General features: G+C 39.5%; 1 protein-coding gene across 2 annotated transcripts; it reads right to left on the bottom strand.

Annotated features, from left to right (window-relative positions):
• Nucleotides 1-6059: 6059 nt before the first annotated feature.
• On the bottom strand, nucleotides 6060-15940 carry eral1 (Era-like 12S mitochondrial rRNA chaperone 1). Of its 2 annotated transcripts, none has more exons than XM_033609790.2 (11): nucleotides 15715-15940; nucleotides 13009-13170; nucleotides 12753-12880; nucleotides 12562-12639; nucleotides 12432-12478; nucleotides 12269-12330; nucleotides 11683-11795; nucleotides 10230-10541; nucleotides 9639-9788; nucleotides 9028-9108; nucleotides 6060-6565 (listed from the first exon to the last, which is right to left on the bottom strand). In XM_033609790.2, the coding sequence occupies exons 1-11, from the start codon at nucleotides 15818-15820 to the stop codon at nucleotides 6443-6445; spliced, it is 1362 nt and encodes a 453-aa protein (XP_033465681.1). In that variant the 5' UTR covers nucleotides 15821-15940; the 3' UTR covers nucleotides 6060-6442. The 2 variants fall into 2 exon arrangements, with proteins under 2 accessions (XP_033465681.1, XP_078028498.1); XM_078172372.1 differs by lacking the exon at nucleotides 15715-15940 and adding an exon at nucleotides 13845-13981.
• Between the last annotated feature and the right edge of the window lie 7141 nt (nucleotides 15941-23081).

Genomic DNA, 23081 nt, shown 5'->3' with positions numbered 1-23081 from the left:
TAGTATGTCGTCCAAAACCATGAAAAAAGTCATAGTATAGTATGCCATCAAAAACCATGAAAAAAACGTCACAGTATAGTATGCCATCAAAAACCATGAAAAAAAGTCACAGTATAGTATGTCGTCAAAAACCATGAAAAAAAGTCATAGTATAGTATGTCATCCAAAACCATGAAAAAAAAGTCATAATATAGTACGTCGTCCAAAACCATGAAAAAAAGTCATAGTATAGTATGCCATCAAAAACCATGAAAAAAACGTCACAGTATAGTATGTCGTCAAAAACCATGAAAAAAAAGTCATAGTATAGTATGTCGTCCAAAACCATGAAAAAAAGTCATAGTATAGTATGCCATCAAAAACCATGAAAAAAACGTCATAGTATAGTATGTCATCCAAAACCATGAAAAAAGTCATAGTATAGTATGTCGTCCAAAACCATGAAAAAAAGTCATAGTATAGTATGCCATCAAAAACCATGAAAAAAACGTCACAGTATAGTATGTCGTCAAAAACCATGAAAAAAAGTCACAGTATAGTATGTCGTCCAAAACCATGAAAAAAAGTCATAATATAGTATGTCGTCCAAAACCATGAAAAAAAGTCATAGTATAGTATGCCATCAAAAACCATGAAAAAAACGTCATAGTATAGTATGTCGTCCAAAATCATGAAAAATGTCATAGTATAGTATGTCGTCCAAAACCATGAAAAAAATGTCATAGTATAGTATGTCGTCCAAAACCATGAAAAAAAGTCATAGTACAGTATGTCGTCCAAATTCATGAAAAAATGTCATAGTATAGTATGTCATCAAAAACCATGAAAAAAACGTCACAGTATAGTATGTCGTCCAAAACCATGAAAAAAGTCATAGTATAGTATGCCATCAAAAACCATGAAAAAAAAGTCACAGTATAGTATGTCGTCAAAAACCATGAAAAAAAGTCATAGTATAGTATGTCGTCCAAAACCATGAAAAAAAGTCATAATATAGTACGTCGTCCAAAACCATGAAAAAAACGTCACAGTATAGTATGTCGTCAAAAACCATGAAAAAAACATCATAGTATAGTATGTCGTCCAAAACCATGAAAAAAGTCATAGTATAGTATGCCATCAAAAACCATGAAAAAAAAGTCACAGTATAGTATGTCGTCAAAAACCATGAAAAAATGTCATAATATAGTACGTCGTCCAAAACCATGAAAAAAAGTCATAGTATAGTATGCCATCAAAAACCATGAAAAAAACGTCACAGTATAGTATGTCGTCAAAAACCATGAAAAAAACATCATAGTATAGTATGTCGTCCAAAACCATGAAAAAAGTTATAGTATAGTATGCCATCAAAAACCATGAAAAAAAAGTCACAGTATAGTATGTCGTCCAAAACCATGAAAAAATGTCATAATGTATGCCATCAAAAACCATGAAAAAAACATCACAGTATAGTATGTCGTCAAAAACCATGAAAAAAAGTCATAGTATAGTATGCCATCAAAAACCATGAAAAAAAAGTCATAGTATAGTATGTTGTTCAAAAACCATGAAAAAAAGTCATAATATAGTATGTCGTCAAAAACCATGAAAAAAATGTCATAGCATAGTATGTCGTCCAAAATCATGAAAAATGTCATAGTATAGTATGCCATCAAAAACCATGAAAAAAAGTCACAGTATAGTATGTCATCAAAAACCATGAAAAAAAGTCACAGTATAGTATGTCATCAAAAACCATGAAAAAAGTCATAGTATAGTATGTCGTCCAAAATCATGAAAAAAAGTTATAGCATAGTATGTCGTCCAAAATCATGAAAAAAGTCATAATATAGTATGTCGTCAAAAACCATGAAAAAAATGTCATAGCATAGTATGTCGTCCAAAATCATGAAAAATGTCATAGTATAGTATGCCATCAAAAACCATGAAAAAAAGTCACAGTATAGTATGTCATCAAAAACCATGAAAAAAACGTCACAGTATAGTATGTCGTCAAAAACCATGAAAAAAAGCCATAGTATAGTATGTCGTCCAAAATCATGAAAAAAAGTCACAGTATAGTATGTCGTCCAAAATCATGAAAAAAAGTTATAGTATAGTATGTCGTCCAAAATCATGAAAAAAAAGTCATAGTATAGTATGCCGTCCAAAACCATGAAAAAAATTGTCATAGTCATCAGAAATCATCAAACATGATCTTAGTATATTATGTCATAAAAGTATGAAAATTGGTCATGTAATTGTGTACATTAATCTGATCTAGTTCAGGGTCCATAGGTTTTATTGTGGCAGAAGGTGAGAGAGTAAAGTCCACCACACAGACTTACTTTTTTTCTTACAAATGCAGTGTATTATTCATGGACATACTGTTTGAGATTGAAGACAAACCACACTGCTTTCACCATCCAGGCATAATTTAATGCTTTAAATTTGACATGTGGTACCCTTATGACATTTCTAATAAAAAACAGATCTCAGCTCAACATATCCTGGAATCTAGCTGAGCACATGAATAAGAGTTTGATAAATCAGATAACATCACATCAGCTGACGCATTAAATTCCAATCCATGAAACCATCACATATAAATCCACAGGCTATGAGCTTCAGGAGACGTAAGCTGTATTATTATGAGAAAAAGCTCCGGGCATTCTAGTCGATGATGAAAAAATGTCTTTACTGCTTTAGTCTTTTAATTAGACATGTTTGATGCAGACAGGTCACAACAAAATTCTGTAGTGGTTTGGACATTAAAAATATTTGGGGGAGAATGTGAAATATTGAGGAAAGTATTTCTGATGCTGCTGCTAAGTGAAAGGTGTGGGAAAAAAATCAACACTGGCACAAAATGACCCATTCAGTCAACCTTTATTCATACTTGAGAGATCTTACAGAAGCAAAAGGATAAAACAAAACAACAATATACATTAACAAAGAAAGGGCAACACCATTCAGAGATAATAAAAATCAATACTAGAAAAGCACTCAGAGTGCAGACCTCCGCCAAGTAGGTGATATTCCCTCCCCCTCTGCATCAGATTTTGCAGCCTGCATCATAATTCGGTTATGTGCATCACTGTCATTATTGGGTTATATATGCCGTCACCATGGAGACACTGTGGTGTATTTATTTCGTTTTTATTTTGTACCAACACAGAATATAATATGTTTTTTTGTATTTTTCACTTTCTTTTATTCCAACACAGAACATTAATTTCAACTTTAGAATTACAATATTTAGCAATAAGAAGACGGCGTGCTTTCCGGTTTTAATCCACGCAAATGTTTCTAAACTTAGATGATTTCTGATAAAGGTCAAGTTGCGCATTTGTGCCAATCAGCCACATCATGTTAAAATGTTATAGTTACAATTAAATGAAGCAATTTGAGCTTTTGATTTAAACAAGAACCAGAAAAAATGAACATTTAATCGAAAATCTGTAAATGTTTTAAACCAAATTATATTTTTAAGCACTTCAACCATAGGAACGTCTGATTATTTTTGCCATTGATTTCTCAAAATAACAATAACAAATTAACAATGATAACTTCAAAAAAGAAAAAAATCTTTCAAAAATCGAATTTTACTTTCTCATTGCCAGTGGTTACATTACATGTAATTAAATTACAAAGTAGTAATCAATTACAGTTTCTGTGGGGAAAAAAGTAACAATATTACAGTTACTGATGAAAATATTGGTGATTATAAAGAGGTTACATCTGATTATATTATTTTTGGTAAAAGGCTTATATGTAGAATAAAACATTTATTCTTTTGCTTTGCATTTTTTCATCATGCAATAATGTTTTTTTTTGCAAAGTCTATTTTTTACTTTTCAACTTTATTAAACAGTTTAAAACACTTGTAAGAAAAGTAATCAAATGCAATGAGTTACATTATTTTGATGAGTTAATTAGAATAGTTACATTATTTAATTAGTAATGTCACCTGTTACAATTTAAATGTGACCCCCCCGACACTTTTTTACTTTGTACATTTTTTTGTTTTTACTTTTTACTTTATACATATCTATACTTTATTTACTGAAATGTTATCCTCACCAAAACGTCAGTGACTTTTAGACATCTTAACAAAGTGCAGGTGAAGAAAGCAAACATTGTGAGGTTACATTTTTGTGTCTGTGACCTTTATAGAACCAGAAAACAGCTGCGTGCCAACCAACCCCAGCCTCCCCTATAATGTAATATAAAATAGATTAATGTTAAAACAGTTACACGGAGAGGTCGGGAGGTTTAAGATCACATTTCTAAAATTTCCAAATGGTGTAAGTGAATTAATTTGAGTAGGTGCTGTATTTTGTTCAAGTTATCAAAATGGCTGAAAATGGTAAATTAACTTTTTGCTTCTGCCCACTGTTTTTATTTTAAATAACAGCGTACGTGCAGTAAAAATAACAACTTATGTGTCTTTTTTCTGCAAAGTCCAGCTGGGTGTAATAAGGGTGTGGGCCATAATCGGGCCAGAGGCTATCAGGTTAGGACCAGATAAGAAAAGTTCACCCCGTGCTGTCTGGTCCACCCCAGATGTCATCACAATATGCTAATGAGCCCGGGGGCCTTTAAGTGCCGCAGCCCAGCGTGCAGGGGCTCCAGACGTGGACACATAGCAGCCATTAAACAGGAACAGGTGACGGGTAGTGTCGGTGACCAACAACAGACGCCAAACCTAATGCAAAAAGGTGAGTATTTAACACAGAGGGGAGGTCGCTGAGGCCTCGTGGCTCTGCAGCAGGTGACAGAGACGTTGTTGCTGCAAGATTTTATTTTATTATACATTTTTTAAATAGCATCTGTACCATGTGATTAACATTTTCATGGGTTGACCTTCACTGTGTGCATCACTAATTAGTTCCACCTCTGCCTTGCAGATTACAAACACGGACAGAATGTGCTCTGGCAGCTGTTAAATCTTGTGCCCTGGACAGGATATCATCTTATACTGTAAGTTTATTAAAGAGACACTACAGTATAGATGATGTACTATCCAGGGTTTCATTCCCCCGCCAGCGCTATCAGCACGCACTCACGCCTAACTGACTGTAGTGGGCTGCACGCACTTACAGAGGAGGGCTGTCAAACCGTTACCATTACTGAGTTTCAGTAATGGTAAGGGTTATATGGCCCTTGCTCAATGTCATCTGCGCAGGAGGACGAAGGAAGCTGATTGATGTGTTGTACATGAGGATGTTTTTGAGATGTACTTGTGCATGTGAAATAAAGCTCCTAAACAAATAAGTGCCTCATTATTTTGGTTACAAAAAACCAGGCGTTCTAAATATCTTGTGTATAAACGATTAGTTTGTAGCTATAATATTTTCAAGCAGCAGTTGGCTTGTCTAAGTGGTGATCTCTGCTGCGCAGCCAGCTTATCTAATCACAGTGAAGCAGCCGTCGCAGAGAGCAGGGAGAGCTCGAGGGGCTGACACAGCTTCTGCGAGACATTCAAGGCCTCTCCCTCCCTCCTGTCGCCCTTGCTTCAGGCCACTAGCTGGTTATTCATCAAGATGCCCTGGATAGAGTAACCGCCGAGTTAACTCACAGGCAGCAGGAATGAATCCAATCACCATTATCTGACCCATTTTAGCATCAGGTTAGTGCTCCATTTTGCCATCCATTAGGGAGACAATTCAGCCCTCGGGGGCAGAGCTGGGCTTTATGAGAGCCAAAAAAGCAGAGGGAGGGAGAGTGGGGGGGGGGAGGAGAAAAGGGAAGAAAGCAGCGGAACAAAAAGTGATAGTCGCAGGGATGGATGGCCACACTTCAAAGGCAGTGGAGAAGGCTAAAGTGATGTGGGAGTGGAGGGAACAGGGGTGGATGGTACATCAGGGACATTTGAGTGAACATGACTGTGCAGGTCCCGCTAGGCGCACGATGCCCGCCAAGTAAAAAGCTCTGAGAGCCAAAGATAAACCATCGGCCTTTTCACAGCTCGCCAAACCTGCTCAGCCATGAACACACTGTCAAACTTGTGTCAAAACATCCATTTGATGAGAGTCTGTGTCATGTTTGTTGCCTAAAATATATCTTCGCTCAATAAATGCCAATGAATTTATTTTGCAGCTTGTGTAATTGACATATTTTCTCCACTTTACTGATTCAGATGCGTCACAGGTTTTCACATCTATAATAATAACACCTTATAGGTAACATCTCTATATTAAAATCTGCATGAGGGTGCTACTGATGCACAAAGCCTAAGGATGCAAAAGTCAACATGTAGACCACACTTTCTGTCCATCTCACTGGGAGCTGTGGTTATGTGCCACCTCACAGCTCCACGTCTCACTCACGATGACATCTTATCCTCTGTTTGACTCTTTGGGTCTTGTCCTTTGCGGAGAAACATACAAATAGAGTCATCTAACATCCAGCAGGATCCGCTGTTTGCTTCATCTCTATTAAAGTCCTTCTGTCCTCTTCACTTCCTCAGCTTGACTGAGAGCTTCAGCTTTACTTCCCTCAGAAAGATGCTGCTCAGGTCCTCACCCGCCTCTCGGGCGATCCGCGCTACCATCTGGCCGGCTGTGCCGATCACCATGCTCTGGAGACACAAGACACACAGCAACGTCAGGCACCAGTGAACAGACAGGCTCAGAGGTTTTATTTTGTGTATCTGAGTGAGGCAGGTTTAAAAGACAAGAATTAAAAATAGTATCATGATATCTGTTGATGAAGCTGCAAAGAATGTTAGAAGGTTTTATACAACTGAAGATGGTGAAATGCATCTTAATTTAAAGGGACTATCTGTCAGTCTAGATTGTTCTGGTGTGAGTTTCTGAGTGTATGAGTTATCGGCCATAGAGATGTTTGCCTTCTCTTCAATATAATGGAACTAGATGTCACTCGGCATGAGGTGCTCAAAGCGCTAAAAAATATGATTTAAAAACTCCACGGCAATGTCTCTGTCCAGAAATCATGACCTGGTTACTCAAGATAATCCACAGACCTTATTGTGAGCAGCTTCATGTAGGAACTATTTTCTTGCACCGTGCAGAAGGAAATGTGCGTGTCTATGACAAGGCGATTATTCGAATCTTACTTTCAATTCTGAGTTTGGTTTCCAACTATTACAACAAGAAGATAATCAAGACAAAGTTAAAACCTAAAAAATATCTTGGTGAATATTAAAACATTTCTGATAAAAGATGTTGAGCCCATTGTGCTTTTTCTCATAAGGATAATTCACTTGTTCAACTCCTACTTCCACTGAGCCTTATTTTCCCTCTCAAAGGCTGCACTGAGCTCTAAAACTGAACAAAAGTAATTGTCTTGGCTTTGTATATATTTGGATTGGACCTTATTAGCACCTCACTGTTACGTTTTTTTTTTATTTTGCAACTTCTGTTGTGTTATTTTAGTCTTTTGTATATTTGCAGTCTTTCCTACTTTGTGCTGCAGCTGCCGCACAACATTTTCCCTCAGCATAAACAAAGTCTTATCTTATCTTCTCAGATTTATTTAAAAGAAAATTGGACAAGATAGCTTTGTATCAGGAACGACTCATAACATAGATGAGATTCCATCTCTTCGGTCAGTCCTTCCTGTGAGTTTTACCCTCTCCACATTTTCTGGAGCTCTTCCTGTGTTGAATGTAAAAGCTAAAGAAAGGTCTGAGTCAATCTTCCTGGAGGTCGCTGGCCTTGAAACATTTCAGCACCACAGATGTAGCCTCAAATATTCTTTGGCATCAAATATGCATGGTTTAGAAAGGCTGCTCAAATATTTACCAGTTAAAAACACAAGCAAAAGGGATGTGGAGGTATGGAGGCACGGCAAATAAATATCCGAGGCCATCAGAGGAGCTACAGGTGAAGGGAGACATTTCACTTCCTTTCAGTCACGTGTCTGACACGGGCCCAGCATCTTAAATCACACTGCGGTAGTTTGTTTGTGCTGCATTTATATCACATCGAACTGACGAACAGGAGAAAACATTCATTTGAGTCTCCTGATCTTATGGAAGCCCACTGCTGCTGATGTGATGGAATTTAAAAAGATCCTTAAGTCGCTTTAATAAAAAACTCTCAAAACTTTCTCTTACTTTGAGAAAGCTTTTCATAATTTGAAATACTACATCATTATTTTGAGAAAAGTAAGTCATCAATTTAAGAAAGTTTCTCATTTTTAAAAAAAAATACTGTCATTATTTTGACAAAGTTTCTCATGATTTCTAGATACTAAGTCATTACAAACAAGCAGCCGAAATTGGTTTTCTCCGTGGGGTGTCTGGACTCAGCCTAAGAGACAGGGTAAAGAGCTCAGACATCTGGAGGGAGCTCGGAGTAGAGCTGCTGCTCCTTCGTGTTGAAAGGGGTCAGTTGAGGTGGTACAAGCATCCGATCAGGATGCCTCCTGTTAGAGGTGTTTCGGGCATGTCCCACTGGTAGGAGGCCCCGGGGCAGACCCAGAATGTGCTGGAGGGATTACGTATCTCATCTGACCTGGGAACGCTTCAGGGTCCCCCAGGAGGAGCTGGAAAATGTTGCTGGAAGGAGGGACGTCTGGGGTGCTTCGCTCAGCCTGCTGCCCCCACAACCCGACTTTAGATAAGCAGTTGAAAATGAATGGATGGATCATTTTGAGGTTTCTCATTATTTCCAGAAATCTCATTTTGAGATGGTTTAGTCATTATTTTGAGGATGACTCTCGTACTTTTGAGACACTAAGACATTTCTTTTCGAGGTTTCTTATTATTTCGAAATTTGTGATTGGTCATTGTTTCAAGCTAAGAGTCATTATTTTCAAAAAGTTTTTCATTTTAATGACTTACAGTAGCTTTTTTAAATCACATTGGCAGAAATGGGCTCCCATATTACTGTAATAACAAAAAGCCAAATGAAATAAACTGTATGCTAAACTCAACCCAGACTTTAATTTAGATAAGCAGCTGAACATAAATTATGTTCACAGATGAGTCACAGCTCATATTTAGTACTCAGGCCCTATAGACAGCTTTACAAGACACACATCTCAAAAGCCCATCAACGTGTAGAGAGCTCTTACCATGTGAGTGTCTTTCTTGGCATGAAGTTTCACAGAAATATTCAGCTCACCATCTTCTCCGTCTTGCCAGAGTTCAACCGACTGAAACAGAGACATTTAAATATTAATAATTTACTCACTTCTACAAAAGTCAATAAAATGTAGGTGAATGTGGAACAGTAGATGTTGACTTAGAGCTGTGACCACTACTACATATCCCAGGATTCTTGTGTGTTAAAAGACTGATTGGGATATATAAGTGTCCTTTTTTTTCATTTATATTCATTTGTTTCTAGTTTGTCAGAAACACAGTTTGACTCTGTGGTGTGATTCTACACCTGTGCCTGCAGAATTCCACAGTCGCAGTAAACACAGACCAGCATAATAAATAACACGCAGACAACAATGAAAATAATGCCAGAATGTGAACTGGCGTATACAAAATGGCCCTCCAGGGTGCACGTGGAAAGCAGAAGTGAAGCAGGTGGAGGCTGAGGCAGCAAGCTGCACCGAAGCACATGTCAGCAAAGGTTCAAAATAAGCCACAGAGGGAGTGCAGTGAGATGTCATGGGTGTAGTCAGTTAGCTGTCAGCTTATCACCCCGCGTGTCCCTGTGAGATTGGTGCTTCACCTGTGTCACTGAATAAGGCACTTCCTGGGGCAGATACTCCAGAAGCTTCTCTCTGATGATGTTGCGGCAGACGTCCTCTGGACTCTGGTCGGTCAGGACCTCACTGTGGTACTGCCACGATCCTGGCTTCGCCGCAACCAGAAAGTAGCTCTACGACACCAAGATAAAAGCATGGTTACTATCATCAAATGAAATTTAAACAAAAACCAATTAATATAAAAAGAAAATAGGAAACTATTACTGAACTACAGCTGTTCTGTAAAACTAACTAATGCTTAAAAACATAGTTTAAAGCTGCAACAAGGAGTTTTAACTGGTTATGAAAGTCTTTGTTTAATACTGATGTATCTACATGACCTATATAAGGAGGCGGTGGTGCGGTGGAAACACTGACACGTTTGCCCACAGGGACGCCAAATAGACACAAAAGCCTAAAAGTTCCTTGTCATTGCTTTAAATGTACTGAGCGCTGACTTTTTATTACATGCAGGGGTAACTGAAAAACACAGCAGCACACATTTTAAGTATTTCTGACAAACAAACGTGCATCTTGCTCAATTTGCCCTGGTATGACCATGATCCAACATGTACCTTCAGCGTCTCCACATCCTCACTGTCCACAGAGCAGAGCATAAAGACATCCTTGAAGTGAGGCCAGCCCCGCTGGCTTTTGAGCACCTTCAGCTGCTCTTTGCTCAGCACAGAGTTCTGCTCAGCGCTGCCCTCGGGCCCCGCGTTCTCCTCCTCGTCATTAAGCGATAAGTCTGAATCCCTCTCTGGCATCTTTTCAGCCCATGGAGGCTTGATCACCGGCCGGACTCGCATTCTGCGTCCATTCACCACTCCACAGGTCAACTGTCCTGTGATGTCCAGCAGTCTGTCCTTAGCTTTAACCAGGTCCACCTAAAAAACAGACAATGAAGACATCTGTGAGACTTTCCTTGAATGTTTTGGGAAGTGTTCAAGGAATGTCTGGTGAAGACATGTGATTTCCTTACTGTGAACAAATCCCAAGAGAAGAAGTAGTTTATTTTGATATGATTTCATATACACTGTCCTGCTGCTGTAAATACTCACTAAAGCCCCAAATGTGGATTAATCCGCCACCAAAAATAGTCCCCATCTAACTTAATCCTGTTAACGTAAAGTTTGCTATTAGCTACAGTGACCGGCTGTTTTAGGAAATTATTTAGCCTTCTGAAAAAACAAAGCTATAAATCCATGACCTCTTTATACAGATTTACATCCTCAGTAGCATTAAAAGGTCTCGGAATAAATGGGCCAGTCGCTACGGTTACATGATGGCTTCTCATTCAGAATGAAATAAATCTGAATGAAATCATTCGGAATTAAAGTTTTTCCAGGTAGTTTACATGGGAAATATTCATTCCGAATGAGGGTTTACACGGGAGATCAATTTAATCACCTTTATTCGGGTTTGCGCAAGGTTTGGGGCAGGGAAGGTTTCTGATTGGATAGGGGGCGGGGCGGATGTTACGTGTTTACGTTTAAGAAGAAGAAAACACTGTAGTCCTTGCTCCGGAAAACAAGATGCTTGACGACGCCGTTCTTAGTGCCTTATTCGGGCGTGTTTTGCTTATATTCTTGAAGCAGCAGTACGACAACTACCTTGTTCTGTTAATGCTTCGTCTGTTGAGGAGGAGAAGGGAGGTAGAAGGTCGAAGAAGGGAGATAGAAGACCGTGCTTTGGCGAATGGAAACTGGTGAGTGCAACAAGTCCGACTGCTCTATGTCAGCCCGTTGCTATGCACGCTATATACGTCATCGCGCCAGAAGGGCAAGGAAACGAGCATGCGCAGAAAGACCGAAATGAACTTAAAGAGGAATGAATGTTTACATGCACACAAAATTCTTTCATTTGGAATGACAAACGTAATACACCACCCCCTTTAATCGGATTTAATTTTCAATCGGAATGACCGTTTACATGACCACTTTTAATCGGAAGGGCCTTTCATTCTGAATGAAAGTGGAATTAAACTGTCCATGTAAACATACTGACTGTCACTCTAGAGAAGAATACCTTATTGAGGACCAGGACTGCAGGGATGTCAGGGTGCATGGCGAGGCATTTGAGCACCTCAAAGTCAAGCCTGCTGCATGTCCATCGGTCTGCCACATCCACCAAGACGACCACTGGGAATGGACATAGTTCACAATTATCAACCTTTACAACTCAGCTATATATTTCACTCTGGAAGGATAACTTCTGTATTTTTCAACCTGGACCCTATTTCCCCATGTTTTAAGTGACTAATAGGAACAACATTTTTTTTAAATTATTCCAGTACTGAATGAAGGTGCTGCAGCTGGCAGCAACGAAACAAAAACAAACACTAAGTTGACGTACATTAACGATGGGAGCACGACTTAAGTGGTTACACTGCAGCCTGTTTCGCCGCTGCCAGCTGCAGCCATCTTGCTCAATCCTGAACCAATTGAAAAAGTTGTTGTTCCCATTAGTCACTTTCATATGAAAACATGGGAAAACAGGGTCCAGGGTGAAAAATATCAAAAGTTACTCTTAAAATCTTTTATACGAAAGCTGCAAAAATAAAAATGCAGCTCAGGTGTGACTAATAAAAGGCTCATAATAAATTTTATCATACTTAGGTCGGCTTCTTTGACTGTGTTCCAGGGATCCACGAGTAAAGTCTTCTCCAGGTGGTGTCTGTGGAAACAGAGGGCCAATTATATATTACCACATATATTAATTATGTTATTAAAAGACTTTGAAAAATACACAAAAAAAAATCTTAAAGGGAAAGTCACCTTTTGACCTTTGATGCAGTGGTGAGACCAGGTGTGTCCAGTAAAATCTGCAAATATATATATATTTTAATGTTTGTTTTTGGACTGGCATTACTCAATAGTGACAGATGAGACATGAAAGAGCTCTTACAATCTGTGTGTCATCCTCTGTCAGGACTCCAAGGGCACGCGACCGTGTAGTGTGCACTTTCTTGGACACAGCAAACACCTGTAAGACATAATCATCAGCTTTACAAAGTGAGCACCTCCTCTTCCTCCTCCTCAGCGAGACAAGATACTAGTGTGTGGACGTTAATAAGACAGACACTTAAAGACACAGACCTTTCTGCCAAGAAGCTGATTGGACAGTGTGGACTTCCCTGCATTTGGGGCTCCTATTATGGCCACTTTCAAAACCTTTGAGTTGTCCGGCTGATCTGGATCTCTTAGCAACAATGACAAGTGTTCACCTGAAAACACACAAAGTTAAAATGAATCACTGGTGGCAGAATGATGTCGGCAGGACTTGGGAAAACGCTGAGCCACGATGATCAGATAAGTTTAGGGATGTAAATCTCTGAGGCAGAGGTCTGATTACCACTGTCCGTTGGAACTGAGGCTGGAGGGTGATAAAAGCTGCCGTCTGCCTCTGCTGCTACTTTGCCTTTCATCAGTCTGTTGAGAAATGCCTCTGATGTAATAAAACACGCAGGAGTGAAGATAAATCCGTTCCTCCCTCCTCGGCTGCAGGCAGCGTTTCCTGTAAAGACATCAACATCTCCATCACTGCACTGCCAGCGGGGCTGCGAGGTAACTGATTAAGTATGCTCACTTGGATGTCATAAACTCATTCATAAAATTAATCACAGAGCCCTTTCATTCTGACTAAGTGTTAGAGTGAGTGTGCAGATTGAGGAGACCACGGAAACTTTACTGGAAATGCTTTAGACAAAAATGACGAGCCTTACTGAAAGCCTGCTTGTGGCTGAAGAGTCATAAAGTATTTTTGTACTGTCATGAGTATTAGAGCTGCAATGATTTGTCAATTCATCGATTAGAATTTACTGGCAACCATTTAGATTGTCAAATAATCCATCTATCTATTTTCTTCCGCTTATCCGAGGCGGGTCGCAGGGAGTGGCCAGACTATGAGAGGTTCAAAAAGACATCGATGACACTGCAAATTCTGGGACCAGAGTCTGGTGGCCGGGCCTTGGGCCATGGGGCCACCATGTGAGCCCATCACCTGCAGGGATTGGCATCGGGGATGGGTGCATTGTGTGCCGGGTGGCAGTCAGGGACAGAGCCTTGGCATGTTAATCCCCGGCGTCACAGACTGGCTCTGGGGACGTGGAATGTCACCTCTCTGGTGGGGAAGGAGCCAGAGCAGGTGCAGGAGGTGGAGCAGTACCAGCTAGATATAGTTGGGCTCACCTCCACGCACAGCACTGGTTCTGGAACCAAACTCCTGGAGAGAGGCTGGACTTTGCTTTTTCCAGAGTTGCCCAGGGTGAGAGGCCTTGGGCGGGTGTGGGGATCCTCACAAGCCCCTGGCTGAGTGCCGCTGTGTTGGGGTACTCCCCGGAGAACGAGAGGGTCGTCTCGATGTGACTGCTAGTTGCAAAGAGAAGGTCTCTTAAATAATCATTTAGTAATTTTTATTGCTGGTTTCATGCTTCTGAAATGTGAGAATTTGATGCTTTTCTTTGTAAAAACATGAAAATACATTGAATTTGAAGACGTCACCTTAGGCCCTAACTGTTAATTTCAGCCCAAATGTGCACACACCTCACTGTGCACAGTGAAGCTACAACATCCAAGTGAATGAAGTAACAATAAGTGAAACACATTTTGGAGTGGAGGGGAAGTCTTTAAATTCTGATGCAGTATCTTGTCACAGGTGTAAACGTATTGACAGGTTATGAGTGATCTGATGGACATTTAAATCAGTCATATACTGACAATAACCCTGTAACATTAAAACATCAACTACTCCCATTGTAGACTTTAGTTCTACAGCTTTTAATGCACCAATTTTTAATATGTTCATTCATCTGTTACTGCCAATATAAATCCTACATGCTGTATTTATACAGTATACACTATATGCACATTATCATCCAGCCCACCAGGTCTATCCAGTCAGTCTTTATTTAAGTTCGATTCAATTTTATTTATAAAGCGGCTTTATAAATAAAATTGAATCGAACTGAAATAAAGACTGCACTTTGGACTGCATGTTTGTATGAAAGTTTCTGTTTAAGTTGTTGCTCCCAAACTTCCCTATTTCTTTAGATGTGCTGGATCTGATTTGCTCACAGCAGCTCCTGATAACTCATTTCTATAGGGTGGTCTTTTTTTTTTATAAATTATCTCTGTATGCTATTAGTTTGGTTTACTTTGATCATGTAAATCTTGTCTATGTATTGTCTATATGTATGTATGTTCGTGTGTGTGTGTGTGTGTGTGTGTGTGTAAGTGTACTTGAAGTTTTGTAATAAACCTTATCAATAGAGCACCTTTTAAAACACAGTTACAAGGTGCCATACAATAAAATTAAACACATTTAAAACACAAGGAGAATGAAACTAACTAAAATGTCATAAAATGTCACCAAAGTAAAAGATAAAATAAAGAAGGCCAAAACTAAAATCAAGATAATAAATGGAAATTAAAATCAATAACATAGCAATAAAATAGACAGACAGCTCAGATAAAGTCAGGATGTGCTTTCTGACAGATGTATGTTATGTTAAAGTTATCGTTTTATCATATTTTTTCTACTGGTGCTTTATATGTACTTTAATTTATTTATATGCTACTTATGTATACGTCTGTTTCTGTGTTCACATACTTGTTTACATGAAAGTTTTGTCTATTCTTTACCTTTATTTTCACAGGGTTGTTCTTGTTTTTAGCTGCCATGTCTGTTTCTATGTGAATACACTGAGAGCCAAATTCCTTGTATGAGTAAACCTACTTAGTCGATAAAGAAAAATGGGAAAATAGCAGCTTTTTCACCTCATATGTTGTCATTTATTCCGTCCGCCATCCTACACATTGTCTCGGATAATACAGGTGTTATTGGTGGAAATTTAAAGAATCATAATACAGTTTAAATCACGTGCTAACAAACAGTCTGAGCCTCAGAGGAACAGAGAGATGCCCTGATTTGTTCAGTCGCCCAGCTCCCTTTACATACTGCTGGGCTAAGCTTGTATTAAACCCGTGCTTTAGACGCCTGATATAATCCATTATTAATAAATAAAAATTAGGCAGAATAAAGTAGAAGCAGCTGACTGACCCGCTGTGAGGAGCCATGACGCACTTTCCTGTCGAGCGGACACGACGACCCGTCTGGAAAGGACGGCGGAGTCTCTGAGGAACCGACCACACACTCTGAGCGCCATTAATAACAGTTACTGATCAATTTCAGATGATATATCGGTATTTAACGTTTCAGAGGTGAGCCGCTTATTTACATTCACGTTATTGCAAGGTGGTAGCCATGTTGGTTTGACCAAACAAGACCAACTTCCGGTATGAAAAGGTTCCGCTGGAAGCTACACCACCCCCTGGCGACAGGTGTGTCAACTACAAATACAACCATAGGGCCAGTGGTGGAAGTGAACCCCCACTCACATACTGTATTTAACCTCCTGAGACCTGAAGTTTTGTTTGGTGAGCATTTTTAATTTGTCCTTGGGATCACTAATATCCGATAGATATAAAAACCTAAACACTGTCGATGATAATTAAGTCCTTGTGTCCTCAAACGAGATGACAATAAAGTCCCAATGTCTTCAAACGTCCTAATTAACAGCGTCTTAGCTTGTTCCTGTTGCTAAAATTGTTCAATTTTGTTGCCATATCAAACTACAAACATTATTAATTATAAATAAACAAGTTTCAACCATAAAATGTGATCAAGTTTTGGACATTGTCCACTTTTGTATCGGGATCAGCTGCAGACTGACTTGGCAGAGATGGCTGCCATCTTGTTTTTACATGGATTAGTGCATTCTGCTCTCACTACCTAGACGGCACAAAAAAGTGTCCACGAATGACGACAACAGGTCTGCGTTAAGTAGAATAACATATAAGGTCAAGTAAATCCAAAATGTGATGTCCACATATGAGGACACAGGGTCTCAGAAGGTACAAATTCGAGTAACTTGAGTATTTCCATCTTATGCAACGTTATACTTCTGCTCCACATCTGAGAGGTTAATATACTTTTTCTGCCGGTGTTGGGAAGGTTACTTTTGACATGTAATACTTTACAGATTACTAGTTACTAGGGGGTGGGAATCACCAGAGGATCCACGATACGATACGACACATAAGTTACAATACAATATTATTACGATTTTAAACATATTGTGATAAGCTGAATATTGCAATAAAATATACTGCGATATATTGTAATTTATTATCTTATTTCAACTGTAAATTATGTCCGAAAGGAAAACGTTGTCATTTGTTTTATCTAATAGGATAAAATTTTCAGTCTGTTCATATCACTTACGTATCTAGTGGACTGAAAAAGCAATTGATTATTTTATTCTAGTAGACCACCTTAGTTTAATTTGTATTTGTAATACTAATAATCTATATAATAAAGAAGTGATATTTGGCACTGTGTGACAATACCATATTGCCACACAAAAACACTGCAATACTATGGCCATGTTTACACGAAAATGATCTGCTGAAAACTGAGTTTTGGCTGATCGTTCTCATGACAGCGGCATTTTGGTTGCCTGAAAATGCAACTTTCCAGAGTGCAAATTTTCGGAAACAGCACCGTCTCTGTTGTCATGTAAACTTGCAATAGGCAGCTCCTCTGAAAACGGGGACTTTTCGCACATGCGCATTACAGTTCCAGTCACTAGGCATGCTTGAGAAAATCGACCATCACAAAAACAATGGCAGACTCCCGAGCTCTCTTTGTGCTGCTCACTCTATTGAATTTATCAACGCTTCTCCAGCAAAGTGTAGATTTACTGTAGCAACTCCACCTCGTCGTCTGTCCAGACAAATGTTTGTGTGGTTGCCATTTTGTTTGTTTATACATAACCGCTCTGTAGAAGGAAGCACATGTGCGCAGGCGAGTGTTGTTTATTACAAAGTCACACTGCCAACTACTGGCCTGGCATGTATACTACAATGTTTTGGTCATTTTTGCAGATCCGTGTGCACAGCCATTGTTATCAGAACGTTGTTGTCTGAACACGGAACTTTTATTATTTCGTTTTCAGTTGAAATCGTTGTCGTATAAACAGGACCTATGCTGTGTCGATTTTTTTCCCCACCCCTATTAGTTACCCCATTAAAAATGTAATAAGTAACTATTTCAATTACTTAATCAAAGTTATGTGTACTTTTTGATTACTTTTCTAACAAATGTTTTGAACTGGGCAATAAAGCTGAATAGTCCTAAAAACATAAGTGAATAAGTGCTGCACTCAGATTTGTCCCAATGGCTTTGCTGACCTGTGTTGTCAGGAAATATGCCAAAAGAAGACATCAATGCACAGTGAAAAGACACAAAGCAACAAAATGAATGTTATATTTTACATATAAACTTCTTACCCAAAAGAATATATTTGGAAGCAAGGCCTTTTTAATCTCTGACTGTAAATTAAAGGCGCTGTATGTAAGAATGCGGCCAAAACGGTTACTGCACTAAAATTCAAAATACTGCCACGAGTCGTGTCCGCCCCCCCCCTCCCCTACAGATTCAAGGCTGCTGGACAGCGGCACGCTGGAGACTGATTTGTTTGCCCACGGGCGGCTGCCATGGCAGGGCCATGTCGCCGCGTCCTTGATCTTCGGTTTTCCAGCGGACTGTTCGAGCAAGCCCGGCTTCTCTGCTGCTAACGCTGCTGCCGGGATACAGCGGAGGAGGACGGCTAATGCTATGTACCGGGACATTGCTAATGCTGCTTGCCGTGCTGCTGTAGCTCACTGTAACTGATGCTGAGACTCTACTGACTGTGTGATTGGACTGGTTCAAAACATAAACATGATTTGCGGACTGTAAAAAAATTTTTTTAATGCGAATATTCTGGCTGTACCATTGTTGTCGGTGAGATCAGTATGTTATATGAACATTATTCCTTAGTCTCTGTGACATATTAGGAGGATATTACGCCTATTTGCTTTAGATTTCTTAAATAGCTCCTTTAATTACAGATTTTTTTCTGTAACTGATTACAATTACATTTTATTTGTAATTCAATTATATGTAAATAGCTCCTCCCCAACACTGTTTACTGCACTTGTCTGACAACTATAGGTACTTCTAAGATTACAGTTTTTCATCCATCCGGTAAAAAGAACAAAAAAAAAAACCATGAATCTCCAATCAAATGATCAATCAATGAAACTTTGCTCATATAGCACCTTTTAAAGATATCACTACACTCAAGCTTTACAAGCCTTTAACAAAAGAATGTTATAATTACTAAAATGTTAATGAAAATTAAGTAGAATTAAATAAATCATAATAGTCAGCAATAAAATTTTTGATAAGAACAAAAAAAAAATTAAAATAAATAATTTTAAAGATGGTGATTAAATAGGCATACATACATTATAAAACCATTAGATTACAGAACATTAATAAATACAATTGATTGATTAAATTGATTGAGCTCCTCCGGAAGGCCGATCCAGCATCTTGGAGCATAATGACGGCAAGCAGTGTCGTCAAATTTTTTTGTTCTGCTTTGTGAAAGAGCTAAAAGAGGACAACATTGGATCTGAGTGACATTTCTAATTCATAAACCAATAGCATTTCTGAGAAGTAGTCTGGTGTGCCTCTGGTAAACCTTAAAACTTTGAACCTTACAGACTTGTAAAAGAATTTTAAAATCAATATGAAAACTAACCAGTGTAAAGATCTGTTGATGATGAAAGTTTGTGATAAGCTGAAGGATGACCTTTACATGTTGCTGTTAAACACCACAAGACTCATGTTAGTTTGAAAGTGGTGGTCCTCAAAGCTTTTAAAGGCAAATACCACTTTGACCACAGACCCCTGGTTAAACAAGTTTTGTCAAATGGAGCACATACTGAAACGTCTCCTGTTTGACACAACTTGACTATAACGTGCACATGTAAGTAAATGCTCTCTTCAAAGCGAGACTCCATTGAGAAAAACAGTAATTTTACCTCCCTGAACACAAGAGCTGCTAGTCTACCACTGCCTCGATCAGTTAGTTAGTATGTGTTTTTGTATGACTTTGGTGTTTTAAAGGGTTAGTTTTGATTCACCAAAGTCCCAAAATAAGACAAATAAACTCAAAGATAGAGGCAGCAGTAGACCAGCAGCTCCCATTTTCAGTGAGGTAAAATTACTGTTTTTGTCAATGGAGTCTGGCTGTGAAGAGAGCATAGATACATTTCACTTGTACTTCAGTCCCCTATCAAAAAGAGCTGTTTGTTTGAGAGTTACTGAGCATACAACTGGATGAATGAGACTTGGATTATACTGCCCGAGTTGTGTGAGAGTTTGTAAAGGGATGTTGGTATAATCTTGCTGCTGTTAAACGGGGACCTTGTTTACTTTAATTAATCTAAAATGTTTGCCTTATGCTTTGTTGTGGAGGCATGTAAGAAAGACAGTTTCTTCCTGAATTTAATGTACAATGAGGTGAGTAATTGATATACAAATGATCATTTGGGGGTGAAGTGCTCCTTTGATATGTAAAACAACAAAGTAACAGTGATGCGTAATTTTGCAGCAAACCCTCTGTAACTCCCAGAAGACCCCATTTTGGGAACAACCTGTCTACAGCAGGTAGGATATTCAGAGGCTAAAATCAGCCAAGGGCAATTCCAAATCAGCTCATCACGATGCACAAACACATCTGCCGACATGAGCAGCTCGCAGTTTAAAATGGATGACAGCGCTCAAAGGATCTTTTGGCTGGGGTGATATTCTCTAGATTACTTTGTGAGGGATGGTGCGCCTATAACCACAAATCAGATTGCACTGTGCAGACTTTCTCTTTCCCTTCTGTCCCTTGAGTACACAGAACAGAGCTTATCCCAGAGGGTGCTCCAAGCACAGTTGTGACAATGTTGCTGAGGATATATCGAACATTAAAGCAATATGCCAACCTGAGGAAAACACCGCATGCTCTCACTCACACAGCCTGCAGCTCTTCGGTACTAATTCACAATGACAAGCTGATATAATGACTTGATAAGCATGAAGTCTGTAAGGTTAATCATCAGACTAAAAGGACACAGTTTGCATATTGATTGATTACTGTAACATGTTGTTTTCATTCTGTATGGCGAAGCCGGGCAGAGCAGATGTCTCCCCGTAGTCCATCAAACACGCCGGCTGTTTGTTAGTCCTCGAGGACTTGCTCGGGGCGGAACAAACACCTCCACTGGGGAGGATGATGAAGGATATCAGGTAGCTCACAATCTGTCATCATCTAACTCTAAAAGCTCAGCAGCAATGGAAGGGCAACAAAAATGGAGCTTTTAGCAGACACTTACTGCCGAATTCCAATTGAACCAGAAACCAAAAGGATATTTGAGGATCAGTAATGTTTGAACTTTCTCTCTATCTGCCTCCCTCCCACTCTGCCTCTCTCTCTCCCTCTCAAATTCATTCAAGGCCTTTTCTCCCTCCGGGCTTTCCTCACATGGCCATTTCACGTGGGAGTGTATCAGAGTTCTTTCTATGACTGCATTAACTTTGGCCTTCAGAAAGAGCTCTCTCTCTCTACAAAAAAAAAAGACAAAAAGGCTTCGCCTGCAGACCATTTAATCATAAGCTGTAGCCCACTTTGCCATTTGAAGTGCACTTGCCAATGAGATTCAGCATGGTGTGATGGAAAACCTCGCTCTGCTGCTGCAACTCACTGTGCTGTTGATTCCTAATCAATCTTGTTTTCTGTAATTCTAACCGAACACTTTGCATTGATAGGGAATAGGTCAGATCTCCCTGAATATGCAGAATTTTTCTGCAGGTTATGTTGGACTTTCTGCCCCATCAGGCTGTGGTCCGGCAGCCTCTCTTGTTGATTTGCTAATAAGGCCAGCTGGGATTAGACATGCAATAACTGGCAGCTTCTCAAGAGTGTCGCTTTTGTTTCAACATTTGAGGGGACATATATTAAGCAGGGTATCTGGGGGTCCTGGCTCAAGAATTTTTTTGCATTTAACACTTTATTTCCTGCATGAGGATGAAGTTTTCAGCCCTCTCGCCACAGGAATTGGAATTGTACATGTCTGTTTTCCACGGATGCATTACATTTGTATGTTTCATACTGTGCTCCGGCAGCCTCTCTTGTTGATTTGCTAATAACACAGGCTTGGATTAGACATGCAACAACTGGTAGCTTCTCAAGAATGTCGGTTTTGTTTCAACATATAGGCTAAGGGGACAAACATTAAGCAAGAAATTAGCTGCGTTACATTTGTATGTTTCATACATACCATATCAACATTTCTAAAGTGACGTAGTACATGAGCTGACTCTGCACGAAGAGGTGGAAGGTATATTGGATGGCATGACACCTGAGTGAGATGCCTGCCAAGCTGCAGACCACAGTTCGAGACCAACAAGCCACAAAACTGGTTCTTTTTAAGCCACTCATCACTGCGTTTCCAGACAAGATTAGTCTAAGAAAACTTTATTTCCATTTGCAGTATTATATTTGGTGGTCTGGTTCTGTTCTGGGGCCTCTCTGCCTTTCTTCGGGCCTACACAGAAAGCCTCTTCCACGCACCACGTGGAAAGCCTAAGGCGGAGAGAGCACACCTCCCTGCCCTACAATGCGTCTACATGGAAAGCCTTAAGACAGAGAGAGCATACCTCTCTGCTCTTTCATGCACCTACATGGAAAGCCTAAGGCAGGGAGGGCAGCAATTACCCCCCTCGGGAACAGAACAAAGCAGCATCAATAACGAACAGAAATGACATTGATAAGTCAGACACAGCATTAAAAGGAGGAGCTGGATGGAGGCGGGTTGCAAAGCGGCTTGTAGCGGAAGCAGCAACAGTAGGCAGGCCAGAGCAGTTTAAATAGAGCACCCTGAATGAGATTTACCAAATGGCTGCATAGAAAGGACTCATGTGATCTATCAGCTGACTCCCTTCCATTAATCAGCTGCACCATCAGTTGATTGGGCTGCTTGAGATCAGATGATGTAGCTGGGATGTGAGCTGAGCTTGACATTGTGTTCAGCAGTATGCTCACTTATTTTGTTACTGAGACATGACTGCCACCAAAAGTGGTACCTTAAGCACAAACATTATGTTTTCCTAACCATACGAGTTTTTTTGTGCTTAATCACAAGTTAACTGCAGTGTTGTTGGAACATAAAGAAACGTGACGTTTCATCGTATCTGCAACAGAATGATGTACAAGTATAACATATCCGGGGTTTGCAGAAATATACAATGCCGACATTTAATCTGGTGATAGGGTTCGAATTTTCATGCAACAGTTTGTGTCTTTTCTGCATCAGTTTATGTTGGAAATGTTGTGGTACTTCATGCTTCAATCGTGCATAGTTGCTTCATCTTCTTTCTTTTTTATGGCAGACTGCAACCGTTGCTTTTGAGGTTGCATATGGCAACCATTACCGGAGGCATAGTTACATCTACAAGTCGCGTTCTAGCAGTTCATCAAAATAAAA

This window comes from Epinephelus lanceolatus, chromosome 11 (assembly GCF_041903045.1).
Source record: "Epinephelus lanceolatus isolate andai-2023 chromosome 11, ASM4190304v1, whole genome shotgun sequence".
Lineage (NCBI taxonomy): Eukaryota > Metazoa > Chordata > Actinopteri > Perciformes > Serranidae > Epinephelus > Epinephelus lanceolatus.
This window is presented reverse-complemented; position numbering and strand designations above follow the sequence as displayed.